The sequence below is a fragment of the Schistocerca americana genome, chromosome 3 (assembly GCF_021461395.2).
Source record: "Schistocerca americana isolate TAMUIC-IGC-003095 chromosome 3, iqSchAmer2.1, whole genome shotgun sequence".
NCBI classification, from domain to species: Eukaryota; Metazoa; Arthropoda; class Insecta; order Orthoptera; family Acrididae; genus Schistocerca; species Schistocerca americana.
The window spans coordinates 412,429,026-412,450,491 of NC_060121.1; the positions used below are offsets into that span (position 1 = coordinate 412,429,026).

The window sequence follows — 21,466 nt, forward strand, 5'->3', positions numbered from 1 at the left end:
TGAAGGGATACAAAAATTTAATAGTCATGGGTGACTGAAATTTGATCGTAGGAATAGGAAGAGAAGGAAACGTAGTAGGTGAATATGGATTGGGAGTATGAAATGAAAGAGGAAGTCACCTGGTAGAATTTTGCGCAGAGGATAACTTAATCATAGCTAACACTTGGTTCCAGAATCATAAAAGAAGGCTGTATACATGGAAGAAGCCTGGAAATACTGACAGGTTTCAGATAGATTATATAATGATAAGACAGAGATTTAGGAACCAGGTTTTAAATTGTACGACATTTCCAGGGGCATATGTGGACTCTGACCACAATCTATTGGTTATGAACTGCAGAGCAAAACAGAAGAAACTGCAAAAAGGTGGGAATTTAAGGAGATGGCACCTGAATAAATTGATTAAACCAGAGGTTGCACAGAGTTTCAGGGAGAGCATAAGGGAACAACTGACAGGAATTGGGGAAAGAAATACAGTAGAAGAAGAATGAGTAGCTTTGAGAGATGAAGTAGTGAAGGCAGCAGAGGATCAAGTAGGTAAAAAGATGAGGGCTAGTAGAAATCCTTGAGTGACAGAAGAAATATTGAATTTAATTGCTTAAAGTAGAAAATATAAAAATGCAGTAAATGAAGCAGACAGAAAGGAATACAAATGTCTCAAAAATGAGATCAACAGGAAGTGCAAAATGGCTAAGAAGGCATGGCTAGAGGACAAATGTAAGAATGTAGAGGCTTATCTCACTAGGGGTAAGATAGATACTACCTACAGGAAAATTAAAGAGACCTTTGGAGAAAACAGAACCGCTTGTATGAATATCAAGAGCTCAGATGGAAACCCAGTTCTAAGCAAAGAAGGGAAAGCAGAAAGGTGGAAGGAGTATATAGAGGGTCTATACAAGGGCTAAGTACTTGAGGACAATATTATGGAAATGGAAGAGGATGTAGATGAAGATGAAATGGGAGATATGATACTGCATGAAGAGATTGACAGAGCACTAAAGGACCTAATTCGAAACAAGGCCCCAAAGAAAGCAGTTGTTGACAGATGTGAAAATTACTGAACTATCAGTTTAATAAGTCACGGCTGCAAAATACTAACACGAATTCTTTACAGACAAATGGAAAAACTGGTAGAACCCAACCTGGGGGAAGATCAGTTTGGATTCCGTGGAAATATTGGAACACGTGAGGCAATACTGATCCTACGACTTATCTTAGAAGCTAGATTAAGAAAAGGCAAACCTACATTTCTAGCATTTGTAGACTTACAGAAAGCTTTTGACAATGATGACCGGAATACTCTCTTTCAAATTCTGAAGGTGGCAGGGGTAAAATACAGGGAGCAAAAGGCTATTTACAATTTGTACAGAAACCAGATGGCAGTTATAAGAGTCGAGGGACATGAAAGGGAAGCAGTGGTTGGGAAGGGGATGAGACAGGGTTGTAGCCTCTCCCCGATCCTATTCAATCTGTATATTGAGCAAACAGTAAAGGAAACAAGAGAAAAGTTCGGAGTAGGTATTAAAATCCATGGAGAAGAAATAAAAACTTTGAGGTTCGCCGATGACATTGTAATTCTGTCAGAGACAGCAAAGGACTTGGCAGAGCAGTTGAACTGAATGGACAGTGTCTTGAAAGGAGGGTATAGGGTGAACATCAACAAAAGCGAAACGAGGATAATGGAATGTAGTCGAATTAAGTCTGGTGATGCTGCGGGAATTAGAATAGGAAATGAGACACTTAAAATAGTAAAGGAGTCCTGCTATTTGGGGAGCAAAATAACTGATGATGGTCGAAGTAGAGAGGATATAAAATGTAGACTGGCAATGGCAAGGAAAGCGTTTCCGAAGAAGAGAAATTTGTTAACATCGAGTTTTGATTTAAGTGTCAGGAAGTCATTTCTGAAAGTATTTGTATGGAGTGTAGCCATGTATGGAAGTGAAACATGGATGATAAATAGTTTAGACAAGAAGAGAATAGAAGCTTTCAAAATGTAGTGCTACAAAAGAATGCTGAAGATTAGATGGGTAGATCACATAACTAATGAGGAGGTACTGAATAGAATTGGGGAGGAGAGGAGTTTGTGGCACAACTTGAGAAGAAGAAGGGATCGGTTGGTAGTACACGTTCTAAGGCATCAAGGGATCACCAATTTAGTATTGGAGGGAAGCCTAGAGGGTAAAAATCGTAGAGGGAGACCAAGAGATGAATACACTAAGCAGATTCAGAAGAATGTAGGCTGCAGTATGTACTGGGAGATGACGCAACTTGCACAGGATAGAGTAACATGGAGAGCTGCATCAAACTAGTCTCAGGACTTAAGATCCCAACAACAAAAACAACAACTGTGTACATTTCAGCAGCTGATGAAGGATCTTTTACGGCATTATCAGAAACAAAACAGTGCCACATGCTTTTGTGGGCAGCCCAGTGAAATGTCTTAAAAGTTAAATGAGTCAGTAGAGAGTGTTAAACATGATCCAAAAATTAAAAACCCTGAGTCATCAGTAAATGGGAAGTGATGAGGTGGACAGTTTTACCCTGTAACAGACTGAGAACAGAGCATTAGATATTTTTAAGGTGGTTTAACTTAACATGCATATGAGAGTGTGAATGGAAAACCCAAAGAATTTGGCTGTAGCCATCTGGATAGCTACACACCTAGAAGAGGTAGATATAGCAGCACAAATGCAAAACAAACACAGTGTTTTTTCTACAGTTGTGAAGTGTTATAGATGTGGGCATGTGGCCCACATTTGGAAACAGTGTAGCCAGCCACAATACTAAGAGTGTGGAGTGGTGGGACAGTGTGTGCAGGATTATAGGGGTAGGAAATAGAAAGCATGAGGATGTGGTACACCAACAGGGATGTTGAAACTGACAAATGGAGTTTCCAGTAAAGTTCAATGCTACAGATGTATGCAGAGAGTTGTTCAGTTGGTTTGATAAATTGTACGCAATGTAAGGTTGTTATTAGACATGGAGGCACATGTGTGTATGGCAAGTCTGGGCCTCTTGGGAAGAAGAAGACTGAACCCTCTGCATTATGGGGCACAGAACAATGATGAAGCATCATTGGATTTGATTATGCTCAGTTTCTGCTTTGGAGCAATGCATTTCCGAATGAATGTGGGAGTTTTGCCTCCTGTAGGTGAGAGCTACTGCACGACCTAGGGATTGGATTTCTTAAGTAAAAATTTGCTCTCTCACAGCACACTGTTGCACTCACTAGAATAGAGTTTGAACTAGGAGAGACTGTGCAAAAGATATACTCTCACAAGCAAGATTCTACTGTCATATGGATAAGACTAAATAAATTGCAAACACAATCATTTAGGCCAGTTCATACGACAGAGTGCTGAAGGGCATGGAGAAACTACTCTAGGTAAGCAGAAGTGCTGATTTACCAGATAATATTTTGTATGTGGTAGAAACATTGGTAGACAATGGTGAATTGAATACATTGATTTGTTTTGTACACAGTATTGTAGTACGTATGCAGGAGATGTATGGAGAATATATGATTCCTGTTATGGTTCCTGTTACTGTGGATAATTTTTGCACTGATGAAGTGGTTTTGAAGAAAGTGTTATTAGTTGCCAATTTGGAAGTTCTGGAGAAGAATGATTTGAACTCAACCGTGGACCTCTGCCACAAGCAAACAATCAATTGAACTGCGCTATATGAGACAATTCAGCATCTGAAGGGTGAATAAAAAATAGCCATGGAGAAGCCACTGATGAAATTCATGGAATTTTGGATCCTAATGGTCCATTGCTGGCAACAACCATTAACACCACACAGAATCCTGACTAGGGACAAATCTTGGATGTACAGAAAACTGTATCAAATATCTCACCGTTTGCAGCCAATAATGGAGGAATTTATTGATAAGCATCTGAATGATGGCGTTATTGAAGAGAGTAATAGGCTCTGGGGAACACCAGTTGTCAGTGTGCCCAAAAAATCGTTGGACTGGATGAAAAAGTACAGGTTCTTTTACGATTATCACTATTTAAATGCTAGAAAGGTTATGGAAGGACATACTATACTAAGTATTACTGAAATGCTGAACAACTTGAGTCAGTGCAGGTACTTTTCCACATTGCATCTAAAAAGTCATTACCACTGATGAATGCCATTTGGTCTATACCATGCACCACCCACATTTCAAAATTGCTAAACGGGGTTGGTTAACTTGAAGCCATAACAGTGCATGGTTTACATGGATAACATTATCATCTTTTCCAAGGACACAAAAAAAGCACACACTACATGTAGAAGAAGTGTTTGAAGTACAGCATCTTTAACATTGAATATTGAAAGTGCCACACTACACTGACAGATGTACACTATCTAGGCCATGTGATTAACCAAAGTGGTGTAAAGATTGATCTGAGGATAATATGTGCAATGCATGATTTTCCACCACCACAGACTATGAAACAGCCACAGTCACTCTTAGGATTATCGAGCTATTAAAAAAAATTGTCAAGGGATATGCTGATATTGCCAGAGCATTGACACATCTGTTAAAGTAGGGCATAAAATTCCAGTGGATGGCTGAATGTCAAGCCACATTCGAGCAATTAAAGGAGGCACTAATGACTAGGCTTATATTAATATTTCCAAATTGTGAAGAGAACATAAGCAACGAAGTGACTGGATGTGCTCTAAGTCAGGAAGTGAATGGGAAACAACACCCAGTAGCAAACGCATAAAGACAGTTTACATAAAGCTGAAAAAAATTATTCAACCACAGAGAAGAAAATGTTGAGTTTAACATATGGTGTCATGTATTTTAAGTGATACCTATATGGCAGGAAAATCAAAGTTTTCTTTGCCTACACAGCGTCAAAATGACTACTGGTGTTGAAAGATCCTTCAAGCAGATTAACTCAATGGACACTGAAATTAAGCAAATTCAATTTTGAGGAAGTTCACAAGCCAGGTAGGAAGCATGGTGACACATACGGGCTAAGCAGAAAGACTGGTGCCATATGAGTGCTCAGTCAAGGCTCTGCAGAATGGCAGATGGCACAAAGCACTGGCATGCCTGCCAGACATTCAAAATGCAACCACTGTTCACTGAGCACAATGGATTGTTAAATGTCACAACAAAGCTTGAGCCACAAGTCATGGTGCCCGTGGCAATAGGAGAAGAAGTATTAAAGAAAGCTTATGATTGTGTGTTATCAGGACACAAAGTGTGAAGAACAACATGTTGTAGGATATCTGAACACTATAGGTGGACAACGTGAAGACAGGGCATTGGCCAGTGTGTGAGAAACTGCATGCCATGTGCACAAAATGCCAATTTAAGCCACTAAAATACCATTCCAAAAATTACTGGAGGACATCTTGAGTTTCTTTAGCTAAACACCAGCTATCATAGACCATTTTTCACGTTACATCAAGACAGTTGCCATTCCAAATCAGAAAGTGAGTAACATAGCACAAGCATTCGTGGATACTGGTCACTGTAGTTTGGTGTCTCTAACATAAGAATGGCCGATCAGGGCACCAAATTCATGACAGAACTAATGAAACAGCCGTGTCACCTGTTATGAACCCAGAAATGAAGAGCTACCCTTGCATCTGCAAGCCAACAAGAGAACTGAATGTATTCACCAAAACATTGATCAAATGTGAAGCTATTATGTAAGCGGCCATTACAATGACTGGGATGTAAGCTATTATGTAAACAGCCATTACAATGACTGGGATGTTTAACTACTTCATGTTGTGGTTGCATACACTTCAAAGGTGCATATTAACATTGGACTCTCTCCATATGAGGTGGTGTACAGAAGGAGGGTGCTGTTATTTTCTCAAGTTCTTAAATTAAGAACAGAGGAGGAAAAGGAACTGAAGAAAAAGTTTCCAAAAACTATGAGGCATATGGAAGTGAGTGAAAAAGAATGAATACTACAGCACTCAAACAGCAGGAGAAAATGGCATGATGTACTGTTAACTTGCCAGAATACAGAGTTTGCCAATAGGTAATGGTTAACTAGCCCCTATATAGCAAAAGCTAAAACAAATAAATTTATTACATAATATTAAGAACCATACCAAGTAACCATGAACCATACACCTTGTCATCAGTGGGGTGGCTTGTGTGCCTCAGCGATACAGTTAACATATTGTAGGTGCAACCACAATGGAGAGGTACCCGCTGAGAGTCCAGAAAAATGCGTGGTTCCTGAAGAGGGGCAGCAGCCTTTTCAATGGTTGCAGCAGTGACAATCTGATGATTGACTAATCTGGCCTTGTAACATCAACCAAAACGGCCTTGTTGTGCTTGTACATCTTCATCTACATCTGCATCTACATCCACATCTACCTCCACATCTACCACTCTGAAAACTACTGTGAGGTGCATGGTAGAGGGTATGTCCCATTGTACCAGTTATTAGGGTTTCTTCCTGTTCCATTCACATAGTATGCTGTGTCAGAAGAATTAGTGATAGCCTTTGGGTGCAGCAATTTTTCTGATCTTAGCCTAATGATCTCTTTGTGAGCAATACGTAGGGGATTGTTGCACCATCCTAGACTCATCATTTAAAGCTGGTTCTTGAAACTTCATTAATAGACTTTCTTGGGATAGTTTACATCTACCTTCAAGAGTCTTCCACTTCAGTTCCTTCAGTACCTCTCTGACACTCTCCCACAGATTAAACAAATCTGTGACCATTCGAGCTGCCCTTCTCTGTATACATCCAATGTCCCCTGTTAGTCTTTTCTAGTACGGTTTTGTTAGCAATCTCCTTTGTAGACTGATTGCAATTCCCCAGTATCCTACCAATAAACCGAAGTCTACCATCTACTTTACCCACGACTGAACCTATGTGATCATTTCATTCATATCCCCAAAAAGTTTTACACTCAGGTATTTGTATGATTTTGTCATTCCAACCATGACTCATTGATATTATGGTCATAGGATACTATAGTTTCTTTTTTTTTTTTTTTTTCATTTTGTGAAATGTAAAATGGCAAAAGTGCTGTGACTGGCCGAAAGCAAGGGGAAACTACAGCCATAATTTTTCTTGAGGGAATGCAGCTCTACTGATGATGGTGTCCTCTTGGGTAAAATATTCTCTATGTGAAATAATTCCCCATTCAAATCTCCGGGTAGAGACTACTCAGGAGGATGTCATTATCAGGAGAAACAAAACTAGTGTTCTATGGATCAGAGCATGGGATGTTAGATCCCTTAATTGGGGAGAGAAAATTTAAAAAGATAAATGATAAGTTGGTGTTAATTATAGTGGGAACTAGTGAAGTTTGGTGCAGGAGGAACAGAACTTCTTGTCAGATGAATACAGGGTAACAAACACAAAATCAAATAAGGGTAATGCAAGAGTCGGATTAATAATGAATAAGAAAATAAGAATGTGGGTAAGTTATCATGAATAGCATAGTGAATGCATTATCATAGCCAAGATAGACACAAAGTCCACACCCACCATGGTAATACAAGTTTATATGCAAACTAGCTCTGCAGATGATGACGAGATTGAAGAAATGTATGATAAGACAATATAAATTTATCCAGATTGTTAAGGGAGAAGAAAATTTAACTGGGATGGGGGACTGGAATTCAATAGTAGGAAAAGGAAGGGAAGGAAATATAGCAGGTGAATATGGACTGAGGAAAAGACTGAAAGAGGAAGCTGCCTGGTAGAAGAGCACATTGCTAACACTTGGTTTAAGAATCATGAAATAAGATTGTATACGTGGAAGAGATCTGGAGACAACAGACAGAAATTTCTCAACCATATTTTAAATTGTAATAGTTTCCTGGGGCAAGTGTTGATTCTGACCACAATTTACTTGTTGTGAAGTGTACATTAAAACTGAAGAAATTGTAAAACAGTAGAAAATTAAGGAGAAGGTCCTGGGTAAATTTAAAGAACCAAAGGTTGTTGAGAGTTTCAGAGGCGAATGAGTAGCTTTAAGAGATAAAATAGTGAAGGCACCACAGAATCAACTAGGTAAAAAGACAAGACCTAGTAAAAATCCTTGGATAATGCAGGAGATATTGAATTTAATTGAGGAAAGGAGAAAATACAAAAATGCAGCAATAAAGCAGGCAAAAGGAAATAAGAAAGACTAAAAAATGAGATTGACAGGAAGTGCAAAATGGCTAAGCACAAATGGCCATAGGACAAATGTAAGGATTTAGAAGCATATATCACCAGGGGAACGATAGATGCCATCTATAGGAAATTAAAAAGGCCTTTGGAGAAAAGAGAAGCAGCTGTATGACTATAAAGAGCTCAGCTGCAAAACCAGTTATAAGCAAAGAAGGGAAAGTTGAATGGTGTAAGGAGTATATAGAGGATCTATACAAGGGAGATGACCTTGAAGGCAATGGAAGAGGACATACATGAAAATGAGATGCAAGACATAACACTGCAAGAAGTGTCTGCACTGAAAGACCTAAGTTGAAACAAGGTCCTGGGAGTAGATGACATTCCATCATAACTACTGACAGCCTTGGGAGAGCCAGCCAAGACAAAACTGTTCCATCTGATGTGCAAGACGTATGACACAGGCAAGATGCCCACTGACTTCAAGAAGAATGTAATAATTCCAATTCCAAAGAAATCAGTTGCAGACAGATGTGAAAATTACTGAACTACCAGTTTAAAATGTCATGGTTGCAAATGGCTAACACAAATTCTTTACAAAAGAAGAATGGAAAAATTGGTGGAAGCCAACACTGGGAGAAGATCAGTTTGTATTTCAGAGAAATGTAGGAACACATGAGGCAGTGCTGATCCTATGACTTATCTTAGAAGATATGTTAAGGAAGGGAAAACCTATCTTTATAGCATTTGTAAACTTAGCTAAAGCTTTTTACACTGTTGACTGGAATATTCTCTTTGAAATTCAGAAGGTAGCTGGTTAAAATACAGGTATAAAAAGACTATTTACGACTTGTACAGAAACCAAAGAGCATTTATAAGAGTTGAAGGGTATGAAAGGCAAGCAATGATTGAGAAGGGACTAAGACAGGGTTGTAGCCTATTCCCATGTTATTCTACCTATACATTGAGCAAGCAATGAAAGGAAACCAAAGAAAAATTTGGAGTATGATTAAAATTTAGGGAGAAGAAAAAAAACTCGGAGGTTTGCTAATAACACTGTAATTCTGTCTGAGACAGCAAAGTACTTGGAAGAGCAGTTGAATGGAATGGATGGTGTCTTGAAAGGAGGACATAAGAACGGATAATGGAATGTAGTCAAATTAGCTCAGATGAAGCTAAGAAAATTAGCAATGGAAACAAGACACTTAAAGTAGTACATGAGCTTTTCTATATGGGCAGCAAAATAACTAAAGGTAGTTGAAGTAGAGAGGATATAAAATATAGGCTGGCAGTGACAAGAAGTGTCCTGATTCTTTCACATTATCCATGCACTGTCTGCAGTTTCTTTGATTTAATCTGCAGTTTATAGGCAGTAAATTATGGTGTAATCCGCATGTGCCTCTGGAAATATTTTGAGCTTTGTAATCTGGATTCTTGTATGTTGTAGAGAAACCAGACATCAGTTCTATGAATTGAGGGTCATGGGGAAGGGAAGCAGTGGTTGAGAGGAAAATGAAACAGGGTTGTCCCCTATTGCCGATATTATTCAATCTGTATTCTGAGCATGCAGTAAAAGAAACAAAGGAAAAAATTAGAGTAGGAATTAAAGTTCAGCAAGAAGAAATAAAAACTTTGAGACTTACCTATGATATTCTAAATCTGACAGAGACCAAAAAGGAGTTGGAGGAGCAGGTGAATGGAATGGACAGTGTCTTGAAAGCAGGATATAAAATGAACACAATAAGAGCAAAATACAGATAATGGAATGAAGTCAAATTAAATCAGATGATGCTAAGGGAATTAGAATGGGAAATGAGACACTTCAAGTAGTAGATGAGTTCTGCTCTTTGGGCAGCAAATTAACAGATGATGGCTGAAGTCGACAGGACATAAAATGTAGACTGGTAGTGACAAGAAAATCATTTCTTAAGACGAGAAATTTGTGAACACTGAACACAGACTGAAGTGTACTAGTTCTTTTCTGAAGGCATTTGTCTGAAATGTAGCCATGTACAGAAGAGAAACATGAATGATAAACAGTTTACACATGAAGAGAATAGAAACTTTTAAAATGTGATGCTACAGAAGAATGCTTTAGGTTAGATGGGTAGCTCACACAACTAATGAAGAGGTACTGAACAGAACTGGGGAGATAAGAAATTTGTAGTGCAATTTGATTAAAATAAGGGATAGGTTGATAGGACACATTCTGAGACACCAAGGGCTCACCAATTTTGTACTGGAGGGAAGCATGGGGAGGGGGTAAAAACTGTATAGCTAGTCAAAGAGATGAATATAGTAAGTAGATTCAGAAGAATGTAGGTTGCAGTAGTTATTTGTCGATCATGAGGCTCACATAGCAACCAACTCATTCCATGCCCTGAGAACAGTAGTCACAATGGAGATGTATTGTTGATGGTGCCTATGTTAAACAAAGCAGCAAAGCAATAACTCTAAACCAAGCTTGCTCATTGTCTTTATTTTCTGTATCCATCCTGCTACAAGAATTATCAGTTCCCTTTAAGAACAGAAGTGATTAACATTTAACAACATGATTTCTACTATGACAACAGAAAAATCTGGGATAAAAGATACTGATTACTTGAAAATACTTGGAACTTTTTTGGGGGAGTTGGGGGCAGGGTGGGAAGGGGGGAGGTGAATGATCACTACCAAAAGATGTAACAAATTTGAAAATGGAGACAATATACATTCCTATTGAAAGGGAAAGCTAATGTAACATGATACATTAATTATAATATACCTACAGCAATTGGAGCTCACAAATAATGATTCACTACAAATATATTACACACAACACTCATAATTTCTGTAACTTGTAACTTCTGAAAATTCTCAAAACTGCACCGTTATCCACTCACAAACCGAGGGCCTTGCCGGGGTTGATTTGCTTGTGCTGAAATTTAAAAAGTCCATTTAAAGGTCAGGGAGAAGAAATGAAAACAGTGGAGTATGTCCATGACAACGCAATTCTGTCAGACACAGCAAAGAACTTGGAAAATCAGTTGCAGGGGATGGATAGTGTCTTGAATAAAGGTTATGAGATGAACATCAACAAAAGTAAAAAATGTTGTGGAATGTAGCCAAATTAATTCAGGTGGTGCTGAAGGAATCAGATTAAGAAATGAGACACTAAAAGTAGTAACAGAGTTTTGCTATTTGGACAGCGAAAGAACTGATGATTGCCAAGGTGGAGGATATATAAAATGTAGATTGGCTACAGCACAAAGAATTTTCATGGAATGAGGAACTTTTTAACATATAATATAAAGTTTTAGAAAGTCCTTCCTGGAGGTATTTGTCTGGAGTGTAGCCACGAACAGAGTGAAATGTGGATGACAAGTAGTTCAGCCACAAAGAGAATAGAAGTTATTGAATTGTGACTAAAAGAACTGATTGGTTGATGGGACACATCCTGTTGCAACAAGGAGAGAAGTGCGTGTGTGTTTTGGGAGGGGGGGGGGGGGGGGGGGGGGGGGGGGTTAAAAATTGCAGGGGAAAGCCAAGGAATGAATACAGTATGTAGATTAAAATGGATGTAATTTGCAGCAGTTATTCACAGATGGAGAGGCTTGCACAGGATACAGTAGCTCCGGCCGCTGTGGCCGAGTGGTTCTAGGCGCTTCAGTCTGGAACTGCACAACTGCTATGGTCGCAGGTTCAAATCCTGCCTCAGACATGGATGTGTGTGATGGCCTTAGATTAGTTAGGTTTAAGTAGTTCTAAGTTCTAGGGGACTGAGCCATTTGAACCATTTGATACAGTAGCATGAAGAGCTGCATCAAACCAGTAACTGGAGTGAAGATCACAACAACAACATATTTATATCACGGAGATGTACAGTGCACTAAAATTATTATGTTAGCGCCTACGCTTATAGTATTCTTGTTTTATATGTCAGTATTCCAGATGCTATAGGTTTATTTATCGACTGTCATTTTTTATTTGTAGTTCACTGTTGCTATTTGAGTCTACATTTCATCATTTTGTCTTTTGGAGATAGTGAGTGGAGTTGTGAGCGCTAGAATATGGAATGTCAAGTGGAGAAATGAGAACATTTCCAACACATTCTTCTGTTTGAGTTCATTAGAGGGGTGGCAGCAGCAGAGGCAGTAAGAAACATTTTCACCATGTTTGGGGATACTGCCACTGGACAGAGCACAATAAGAAAATGGTTTTCTCATTTTAAGGAGTATCATTTTGACATTTATGGCCTCCACATTCAGGAAGACCTTCATGGTTTGATGAAGATCATTTAAACACATTAATTCACAATGATCCACATCAGTGTATTCAAGAAATAGCAAAAATGATCAACTGTGATCATTCCATCATTTTGTAAGACTTGCATGCAATGGGGAAGATTCAAAAATTAGATGTATGGGCACTGCATGCTCTAACCCAAAATTACAAAAATTAGCAGGACACCTTATTTGCATCTTTGCTTGCTCGTCATTAATTGGCTCGTGAACAACACTGACCATTCATTTCCAGTCTATCCAGTATAGTTACTGGTGATGAGAAATATTGCGCTAACATAAAGAAAAGAAGGGAATGGTTGAACCCAAACGAAGCAAAAACTCCCAGTACAAGGACCTGTGTGCCTCCACAAAAGATAATATTATGCATCTGGCAGAACAACGATGGTGTGGTGTATTACGAGTTGCTTCCCCAACGTGCAACCATCACTGCTGACATCTATTGTCAACAACTGAGACATCTTGCAGATGCAATCCAAGAACAATGACCAGGAAGATTATGTGCAGCGATGCCACTCCCTGATAATGTCCGCCCACATTCTGTTAGACTGACAACAAACACTATACAGGAATTTGGTTGGGAAGTCATTTCACAACCATCTTACTCGCCTAAACTTGCACCCTAAGATTTTCACCTTTTCCACTCTGTATCAACTAACCCTCAAGGAACTTTCTTTGCAGATGAAAATCCGCTCTGAATATGGCTTATTGAGTTATTTGTCGCAGAACCACATGATTTATACAGTCATGGAACTGAAAAGTTTCCCAGCATTGACAGAATTGTAAATAGTGAAGGAGAATGTATTATTGATGACTAAAGTCTCTGTTACTTGTATCTGTTGTGTTTTTTAAACTTATGGGAAAACACTACCAACTTCTGCACAAACTCAGTACAAGGTATGAGAGTGGACTGAAAAGCAGTTTGCATAACACAAAGCAGCAAAATTTTACATAACACACAGAATTAAAATTTCAATCAAATATTGATACTTCACTAGTGATGACTCATAACCATTACTTCATTATGAGTGAGACAGAAAAGGTTACTAGTAACTTGTATAATAAATTCATAAAATTCAGGAGACAGAATGACTGGCTATTACTTACGTTCAGGAGGCCAAACTTTTCACTACTGACACTATAAACACTTAAAGTAGCAAATATTAAGCCTAGAAGGAGGGAGAGGGATTGGTTGCACAAGGTTTCAAAATGTAGGGACTGAGGGTGGGAGTGAAGGGACATTTAAAGAAAATGAAGCTCAACAGGATGGTGTGATGAGAGGGTATGTTAGACGGCAAATTCCCATCTCTCATAGAAACTAGTTCTGTAGTTTGTGTGTGTCTAGGTGGGGGCGCTGGAGAGGGGGATTAATACTGCATCCTAAAGCGGAGTTTGGTAAAGCAAGCACTCCGGTGTCTTGTGTTGTGTTGTGCTATACAGCATGCTTAAAATTGGGTACAGATTGCTACCAAGGCAGACAGTTTTCTTCGACCATTCACACAATCAGTCAGATTAATGATGATCATTCCTTCATAAAAACCCCTGAGTTGTTTCACATATTGCTCTATCTGTCATACTGTATGGTTTACTAGTGGCTGGGGCTGGTGTACGTAGTCATGGGTGGGTACAAGAAGCACGTTCTACATTGACAATAACTGTAGGGTTAGGAATGTTGAAGTAGTTATTGTCTGGTAATATTACATTGTTTGACAAGCATGTAGCAGAATTTAGGGTGGCAGTGCAAGTTAGCACTTGGGATGTGGTAAGGATATCAGGAGAGATTATCTCATTTCAATGCTTGAGTTGCAAAACCCTGGCATAACAATCTGTTGAGACATTCAAGGAATGGCTGGTACTGGATGGTTGGGTGGTGAGAGGGGTGCTTCTGACTTCTTTAGAAGTGATACTATGTTTGTGACAGAGTCACAGGAGGAGGCTGTCCAAGACATTTGTCTGTAGGCAAGATTTGTGTTTTAGTTGCTAGAGAGATGAATGAGTGGAAGAGGTTATTGGTACAGAGGTTGTTGGATATTGTGTTGGAGCATATGTGTTTAACTTGGATGCCTAGGCTGTAGGAATGGGAGCACTAGACATACAATGGTTAGTAGATGCAGGTGCAAACACGAAACAGGACAGGTTGGTGCAATTAACTACAGACTGTAAAAGCACATTTGGGAAAACTGTTGTCAATTGGCAATAAAGGCTTGTTTCTCTGGTTGTGAAGACACATGGCTTTTCTCCAGAAAGGTTCATATTTCTCAGAAACAATAGAGATCATTATATGCCACATCAAACATTTCTTCTGTTCTTTATTTTTCCTCATCCCCCACCATCATCACCTATCATCATAAAACACTGCTCCTCTGACAGAAGGTGTATCATTTGTACATATCATAGTATTTTATTTTGCAAATAACAAATAATTCATTTCTTACCTCAATGTTCAGGGTATCAGGTCAAGTCATCAACAATGGATATCATTTTTATTTCTACTATTAAATTAATGAATCACAGAGTTGGTTATAAATTGTGACTGTTGATTGTTTATGCAGAGTAACTCACCTCAATCCTCTTTTATCAGCATGACTTACATCAGCAATGTAGCTGTACGAAGATAAGATCAATGCAATAAAGCCACCAGTTAGAGCAATCGGTATGGAAGCAGGAAGTAAATAGCGTGGTGGCAAATGGTCTATAGTAGAGAGTCCAGCATATGCTGCATATGTTGTTGCATGACCTGTTGAACACAGAGAGAAATGGAGTTAACAATAAATATATGACACAAAAAAGCTAATTCCGATAGGCAAAGTTTCCATTATATGATTCAACAAAGAACATTTTAGATTTATAAGTAACTTTTCTCACTTAATTCTCTTATGTTTTTATACTTTGTTGGAGATATTGTCATCTCATTGAAATTCATTCACGTCCATTTACAAAGACTGATCATGTGTCTCATAAGACTTATCAATTGCTACCTCACCAGAAGAGAGTAGCTTGATTACCATGTTGTCAAACTGTGGTCATCCCAGTCAGAACATGAATGAGTTTATTTACTTCATGTCAGAGGCAATGTACTTTATAAAACCCAAGAAAAACTTGTTATTAATCTATCATTAACACTTACATTCACAGATAAAAATATACTTTTTTCTTATGAAAACCCTTGTACTTTTACATTGATCACAGTCTCACTTGCACATTTATTCTTATGATGACTATTTTTGATCAATATTGATCGAAATCAGCAATCATAAAAAGAATGTACAACTGAAACAGTGAAATAAAGGATAAATTTAAACTTCAATAGAGTTGCAGAATCTTTCATGAAGAATTTGTAATCAACAGTGAAAAGATCTTGACTTTCCTTTCTTTAATAATGTTATTCTGGCAGTATTACTGCATTGCCCACCGCTAACAGTGGTGATACACTCCATAAAAATTCAATATAAAATTGTACAAAGTTTAAGAGAACATCAAGTTGTACACTCACAAAAATTAAGAAATTTTATAAACAACTTTTTTTTGCAATAATATTCTGCCAGAATTTTCACATTAAATATTACTAATGGTAGGTCCATGATGCTGCACTGCAATGGATTCTGAGAGCAGGCTAAAACAACACTGACTGAGTTTTCCCACACTCACAACTCATTTGCATGCCCATATTTACTGAAACATTTTTTGGTGTCCGACAGCAATTTATATTGCCTGCCTAGCCTGATTATCGAAAGAGATGACTTATCAGACACACTCAAGGTTTAGGCAACAGTTGTGGCTTGTGCCCAAACATGGCACTTCAGTTACAGCCAATACATGAGGTTGCACCACCCTCTGACAAATGTTTACTACTAAATTCCACACAGTCTGGCTATTTCCAGCAATCTCTTGCTAGTCACTGAAGCCTTTAGCTATGCACCAAGTAGGGCTTTGATCTTGCTTGATTTACATTTGAGGTTTGGATTGCTCCCTAGATTGTTGTATGTGCTTAAGATGAATTTGCTACACTCTGAATTTGTCATAGATTAATCTCTGTTGTCATTTACCTTTGGAATTGCCTGTTTCGTTCCACCAGCCTTCTATGATGTCACCAGTCCAATTATCATAAACTAATTATGCAGAGGAGGATAGAAAAGTTTTGGCTTCAATTATATTTTCACAGGTCTCAGCTTTCACTATTAATTATGATAGGCCAGTTATATGATTATGTCATGTTTCCTGGATTAAGACTCATTCTTCAGTTTCTCTTTGGCTCTGTCACCCCCACTGATTGTTGATAAATGTTTTTTCTTTTTTTTTTTTTTTTAATTTCCATGTGAGATTTGTCCCAGCTCCTGAGCTTTTCCTTGTTGTTCTCAAACCACTGCTGGGCTATACCATCCAGACATAATTAGGTGTTAGATGATACAGTTTCTTTTACTACCAGATGCATTCAGGGACAGGATCAAATCTTTTTAGCTATTTAGTTGGAACCTTGTCATCATCTCCCAGAAACACAACTGGATGCCTGCTGTGCATCTGACACACACACACACACACACACACACACACACACACACACACACACACACTCACACACACATTTCCTTTTTCTCCATTGATAGTTGGACAATGTGAACCATAAGACCATAAGAGGAATGTACTGGCTGTTATATTTACTTTCCTATTAATGAAGATGATAGCTTTTGTCCAGTTATGCTGATGTCTGAGATTTCCAACATCCCTGTTCAGTTTTGTCATGTAGAATCTGAAACTGAGTACCAGCTATGAGAGCTAATTTCTCAACAAGAACTAGCTTTTTGCACTGAAAGCAAGTTTATAGAAAATACATGAAGTCATATACAGAGCTGTTATACCTGCCTCAGCAGACAACGCTCTTATGTGTACATACCTAGAATGTTCTACTAAATTACAATATTTAATTGACATGTAAGTCCCAAAAGCTTCCATAAATAAGAACTGTTAAGCCACAAGTAATTGCTGGAGGAAGGTATTTAGCCAATGATCTGCACAGTGGCTGCCAGTGACCATAACCACAACATACAGGTGTACAACCCAAGCATGTAGCAATAAGTATGTTTCACCTTCTATTAGATTTCATCAACACAACAAGAAATTTAAAATTGAAATATGAGTCAAGGACACAGCATAGTATCACCAAGAACATTTGCAGCAACTCCAGAGGAAGGAAGGAATAAAGGAAGAATAGGGTTTAATGTCCCTTCAGCAATCAAGGTCATTAGAGGCAGAGCATCAGCTCAGATTGTTTGAAGGATGGGGAAAAGAAACAGCCGCACCTTTTTAAGGGAGGCATCCTGGCATTTGTCTACAGTGATTTAGGGAAATCACAAGAAACCTAGATCTGGGTGGCTGGACATGTATTTGAACTGTCATCCTCCCCAACGCACTCTAGAGGCAGGTCTAAGTGTCCTAAATTGGAAAAAAATGAGACAGAATATGTGTTAATGAAATGTAGATAAGCCAACTCCATTTTGATAATTTTTATGCACTGTTGCTTTTATTCGACATAAACTTCAATAACAAATGGGAGATATAAATACAGAAAAGTTGAAAGTAAGCTCAAAAATCAATTAACATATGACTAAAATAATATGTAATAAACATATCAAAACAAAAAATTTATATTCAACTAGATGACACATTTTGAAATTTAGAGTAGCTAAGACTGAATGGCCAAGGAAAATGGCAAAAGAAGAGTAAAATTTGCCTATAGTGCTTTTAGTAAACTAAATACAATTTTCAAAACTAAGTTTTACACATGAGAAGTAAAGGTACCTAAGTCCAATTTCCATAGCTCTGACTTAAAACTGTATTTTTAATACATACATGCTACTTCATTTGTAGGCAAAGGGAGGCAGTCTTGCTCCACCACACTGCCAGTTTAGACTGTGTTAAAGCTAAAAATTCCATCCTAACAGGTCTCAGAAAGCCCAATAGTACCAACTGAACACTATGTCATCCTCAGCCGATACGCATCTTGGATGCAGATATGAAGCGGTCAGGGGTCAACACACTGCTCTCCTGGCCATTGTCAATTTTTGTGACTGGAGCTGCTACTTCTCAGTCAAGTAGTTCCCAAATTGGCCTCACCAGGGCCAGGTGCACCACGCTTGCCAACAGCGCTCCACAGACCCAGAGGTCACCCATCCAAGTGCTAGCCAAGCCCGAGAGTGCTTAACTTTGATGATCTGCCAGGAACTGTTATTACCAATGTGACAAGCCCATTGGCCAATGTTAAAACGGCACACATAAATGTATCAGAATAACAAATGTGGTTTCAAGTCAAAACTGTGGAAACTGGAACTAGACTCTCTTAACCATCCTGTACAGAGTTCCCAGTATGTTCTTGAAATCGGATGTTTACAATCATTGTGTATTCCAAGTTTTTACTTACAGAAGTAATACAGGGGCTCTTAATTTGAAAAATTTTCATGTTCTAAGAGCTGTTCATTTATGAATGGAGAGATGAATATTTTGAATTACTAAGAGAGACAGGACAATGTTGCTGTCATGATCTTCAGTCTCAACCCTGGTTTGATGCAGCTCTTTTTATCCTGTGCACTTCTCAAAATGTCTGCATACCTGCTGCAGCCCATACCTACTTTAACCTGTTTACTGTAGTCAAGTCTTAGTCATTCACCACAATTTTTATGCCCCACACTCCTTCAGTTAAGAAACTAACAATTCCTTGATGCCCCAGGATGTGCCCAGTGATCAACCTTTCCCTTCTCTTATTCAAGATATGGCATACAGTTCTTTTTTTCTCTAATTTGGTGCAATGTCTCTTCATTAGTTACTCAGTATACCCATATAAACTTTAGAATTTATCTCTAACAACATAGTTCAAAATCTTCTACCTTTATATTGTCTGTATTGTTTACTGACTATGTCTCACGTCCATACAAGGTCCACAAAAACTTTCTCAAAAGAGTTTCTAATAGTTACACTTATATTTTATATTAATAAATTTCTCTTTTTCATCATTTTTTTCTTGTTATTGCCATATACCATTTTACATCCTCTAAACTTATACCGTTGTCAGTTATTTTGATGACCAAATAGCAAAATTCATCTACTAATTCTAGTGTCTCATTTCCTCACCTAATTCCCTCAGCATTGCCTAATTTAATACACTCCATTACTACAGTGGAACCTTGCAAAGCAAGTATCATTCATTCCAGAGTCTTACTCATAGTACAAAACACTTGTTAAGTGAAACAATTAATCCTGTATAAATTAATGTAAAATACAATAATGCATTCGGCGCAGAAAAAGTACTTCAAGTTTTATCTTATTCATGCCATTTATTCAAAGAAAATTAATCATACAGTGTTAAGTACTTTATTATTATTCACTATATATAACTAATTCCTTTTTTACTATGAAGCTATCTATAGTCATTTGTTTCTACCAACACTTCAACACTTAGTGAAAATCCAACACAGCACTATCATCAAATAAATTTAAAGAGCACGCAGACTCTGCTTTATTGGGGTGATGATTTTCAATGTATGATGCAACCAGTTCTCATGCTTTCAGAATTTCTCTCACTGTGCCAGAAGATTTCTGCTTTGCTGTTAATGCCTCCTCCTCCTCCTCCTCCTCCTCCTCCTCCTCCTCCTCCTCTGAACAACTCCTCTCTCAACTTCCTGCTGTGAAACACACTGCAGCTCCATAAGCTCTTCAGTGATCATTTCCTGGCTGTGAGCTTCCACAAGCTCATCGATATCATTTTTATCTACTTCTCGTCCCATGCTCTTGGCCAAAGACACAATCTCATTGACTACAGGCTCTATACGTACTAACTCAAATGTCTCAGAGTCACATTTGACAATGCACTCCAGTCAAATCTTCTTCCAAGCAGGAGTGAGAATTCTCTTGGTAACCCCTTCCCATGCCTTTTTTATCATCTTGATGCAGGCAATGATGTTGAAGTGGTATTTCCAGAGCTCTCTGAGACTGAGATTGGTAGCTTCAGTCAGCTCAAAGCAATGCCTGAAAAGTGCTTTAGTGTGAAGCTTCTTACAATTACAAATAATCTGCTGGTCCATATGCTGGAGTAACAGAGTGGTGATGGGAGGCAGAAATTGGATGTTGATGAGCTAAAATTCTTCAAGGCCTGGAGAATGGACAGGAGCACTGTCCATTACAGGCAAGAAACAGAATGGCATATTAATCTCAAGCAAAACGTTTTTTACTGAAGGACCAAACACTTCATTGATCCAATCACAAAAAACATCATGTGTCACTGAAGCCTTGTTGTTGGACCTCCACATCGCATTTAACCTGCTGGTCTGGATTTTACACTTCTTGAAGGTTCACGGACTTTCTGAATGGTAAACAAGCAGCAGTTTAACTTTTAAACTGCCACTTGCATTGGCATAGAATAGCAGTGTGAGATGGTCTTTCATTGGCTTGTGACCGGGCAATGCGCTCTCCTCGGCTGTTATAAAGGTATGCTTTGGCATCTTTATCCAGAACAGACCCATCTCATAACAATTAAAAACCTGTTGCGGCAGATAACCATCAGAATCTACAAGCATCTTGAAGTTGATGATGAAGTTCTCTGCTACCTTTGTGTCAAAGCTGGCAGCTTCACCATTCCTCACAATGCTGTGGATGCTGGTTACCCTCTTAAACTTCTCGAACCACCCAAGGTTTCCCTTAACCACTTCTTCGGCCACTGATGATTCTGGCATCTTCTTAATGACACCAGCGTAAATCATTCTTGCCTTCTCACAAATAATGTTGTCATTAAAAGTGTTATCTTGCAATTGCTTTTCATTTATCCATATACGGAGCAACCTTTCAACATCATCCAGAATATGAAACTGTTGTTTAGATACTCTTATCACTCCCTTTGAAGCACCTATGTCCTTAATCTTGTCCTCGTTTCTGAGAATAGTGCAAATAATTGATTTAAACCAATTGTATGCTAAATCAGCAATGCTCACACCACATTCATGTTCTTCAATGATTTTACATTTCATTTTCTTTCTCTTACGGCCATCCTCTTGTGGCTTTATCTTTGGGGACTTTTCTATGAAGGTTATTTAAATTTGCATA

General features: G+C 38.4%; 1 protein-coding gene across 1 annotated transcript in view; it reads right to left on the bottom strand.

Moving 5' to 3' along the window:
• LOC124607281 (proton-coupled folate transporter-like) overlaps nt 1–21,466 on the bottom strand; it is a 326,877-nt gene that overhangs the window by 142,331 nt on the left and 163,080 nt on the right. Inside the window, exon 4 of the mRNA XM_047139560.1 lies at nt 14,942–15,116. Coding sequence (XP_046995516.1) covers nt 14,942–15,116 — 175 coding nt within the window. The remainder of the gene's footprint in view (nt 1–14,941; nt 15,117–21,466) is intronic.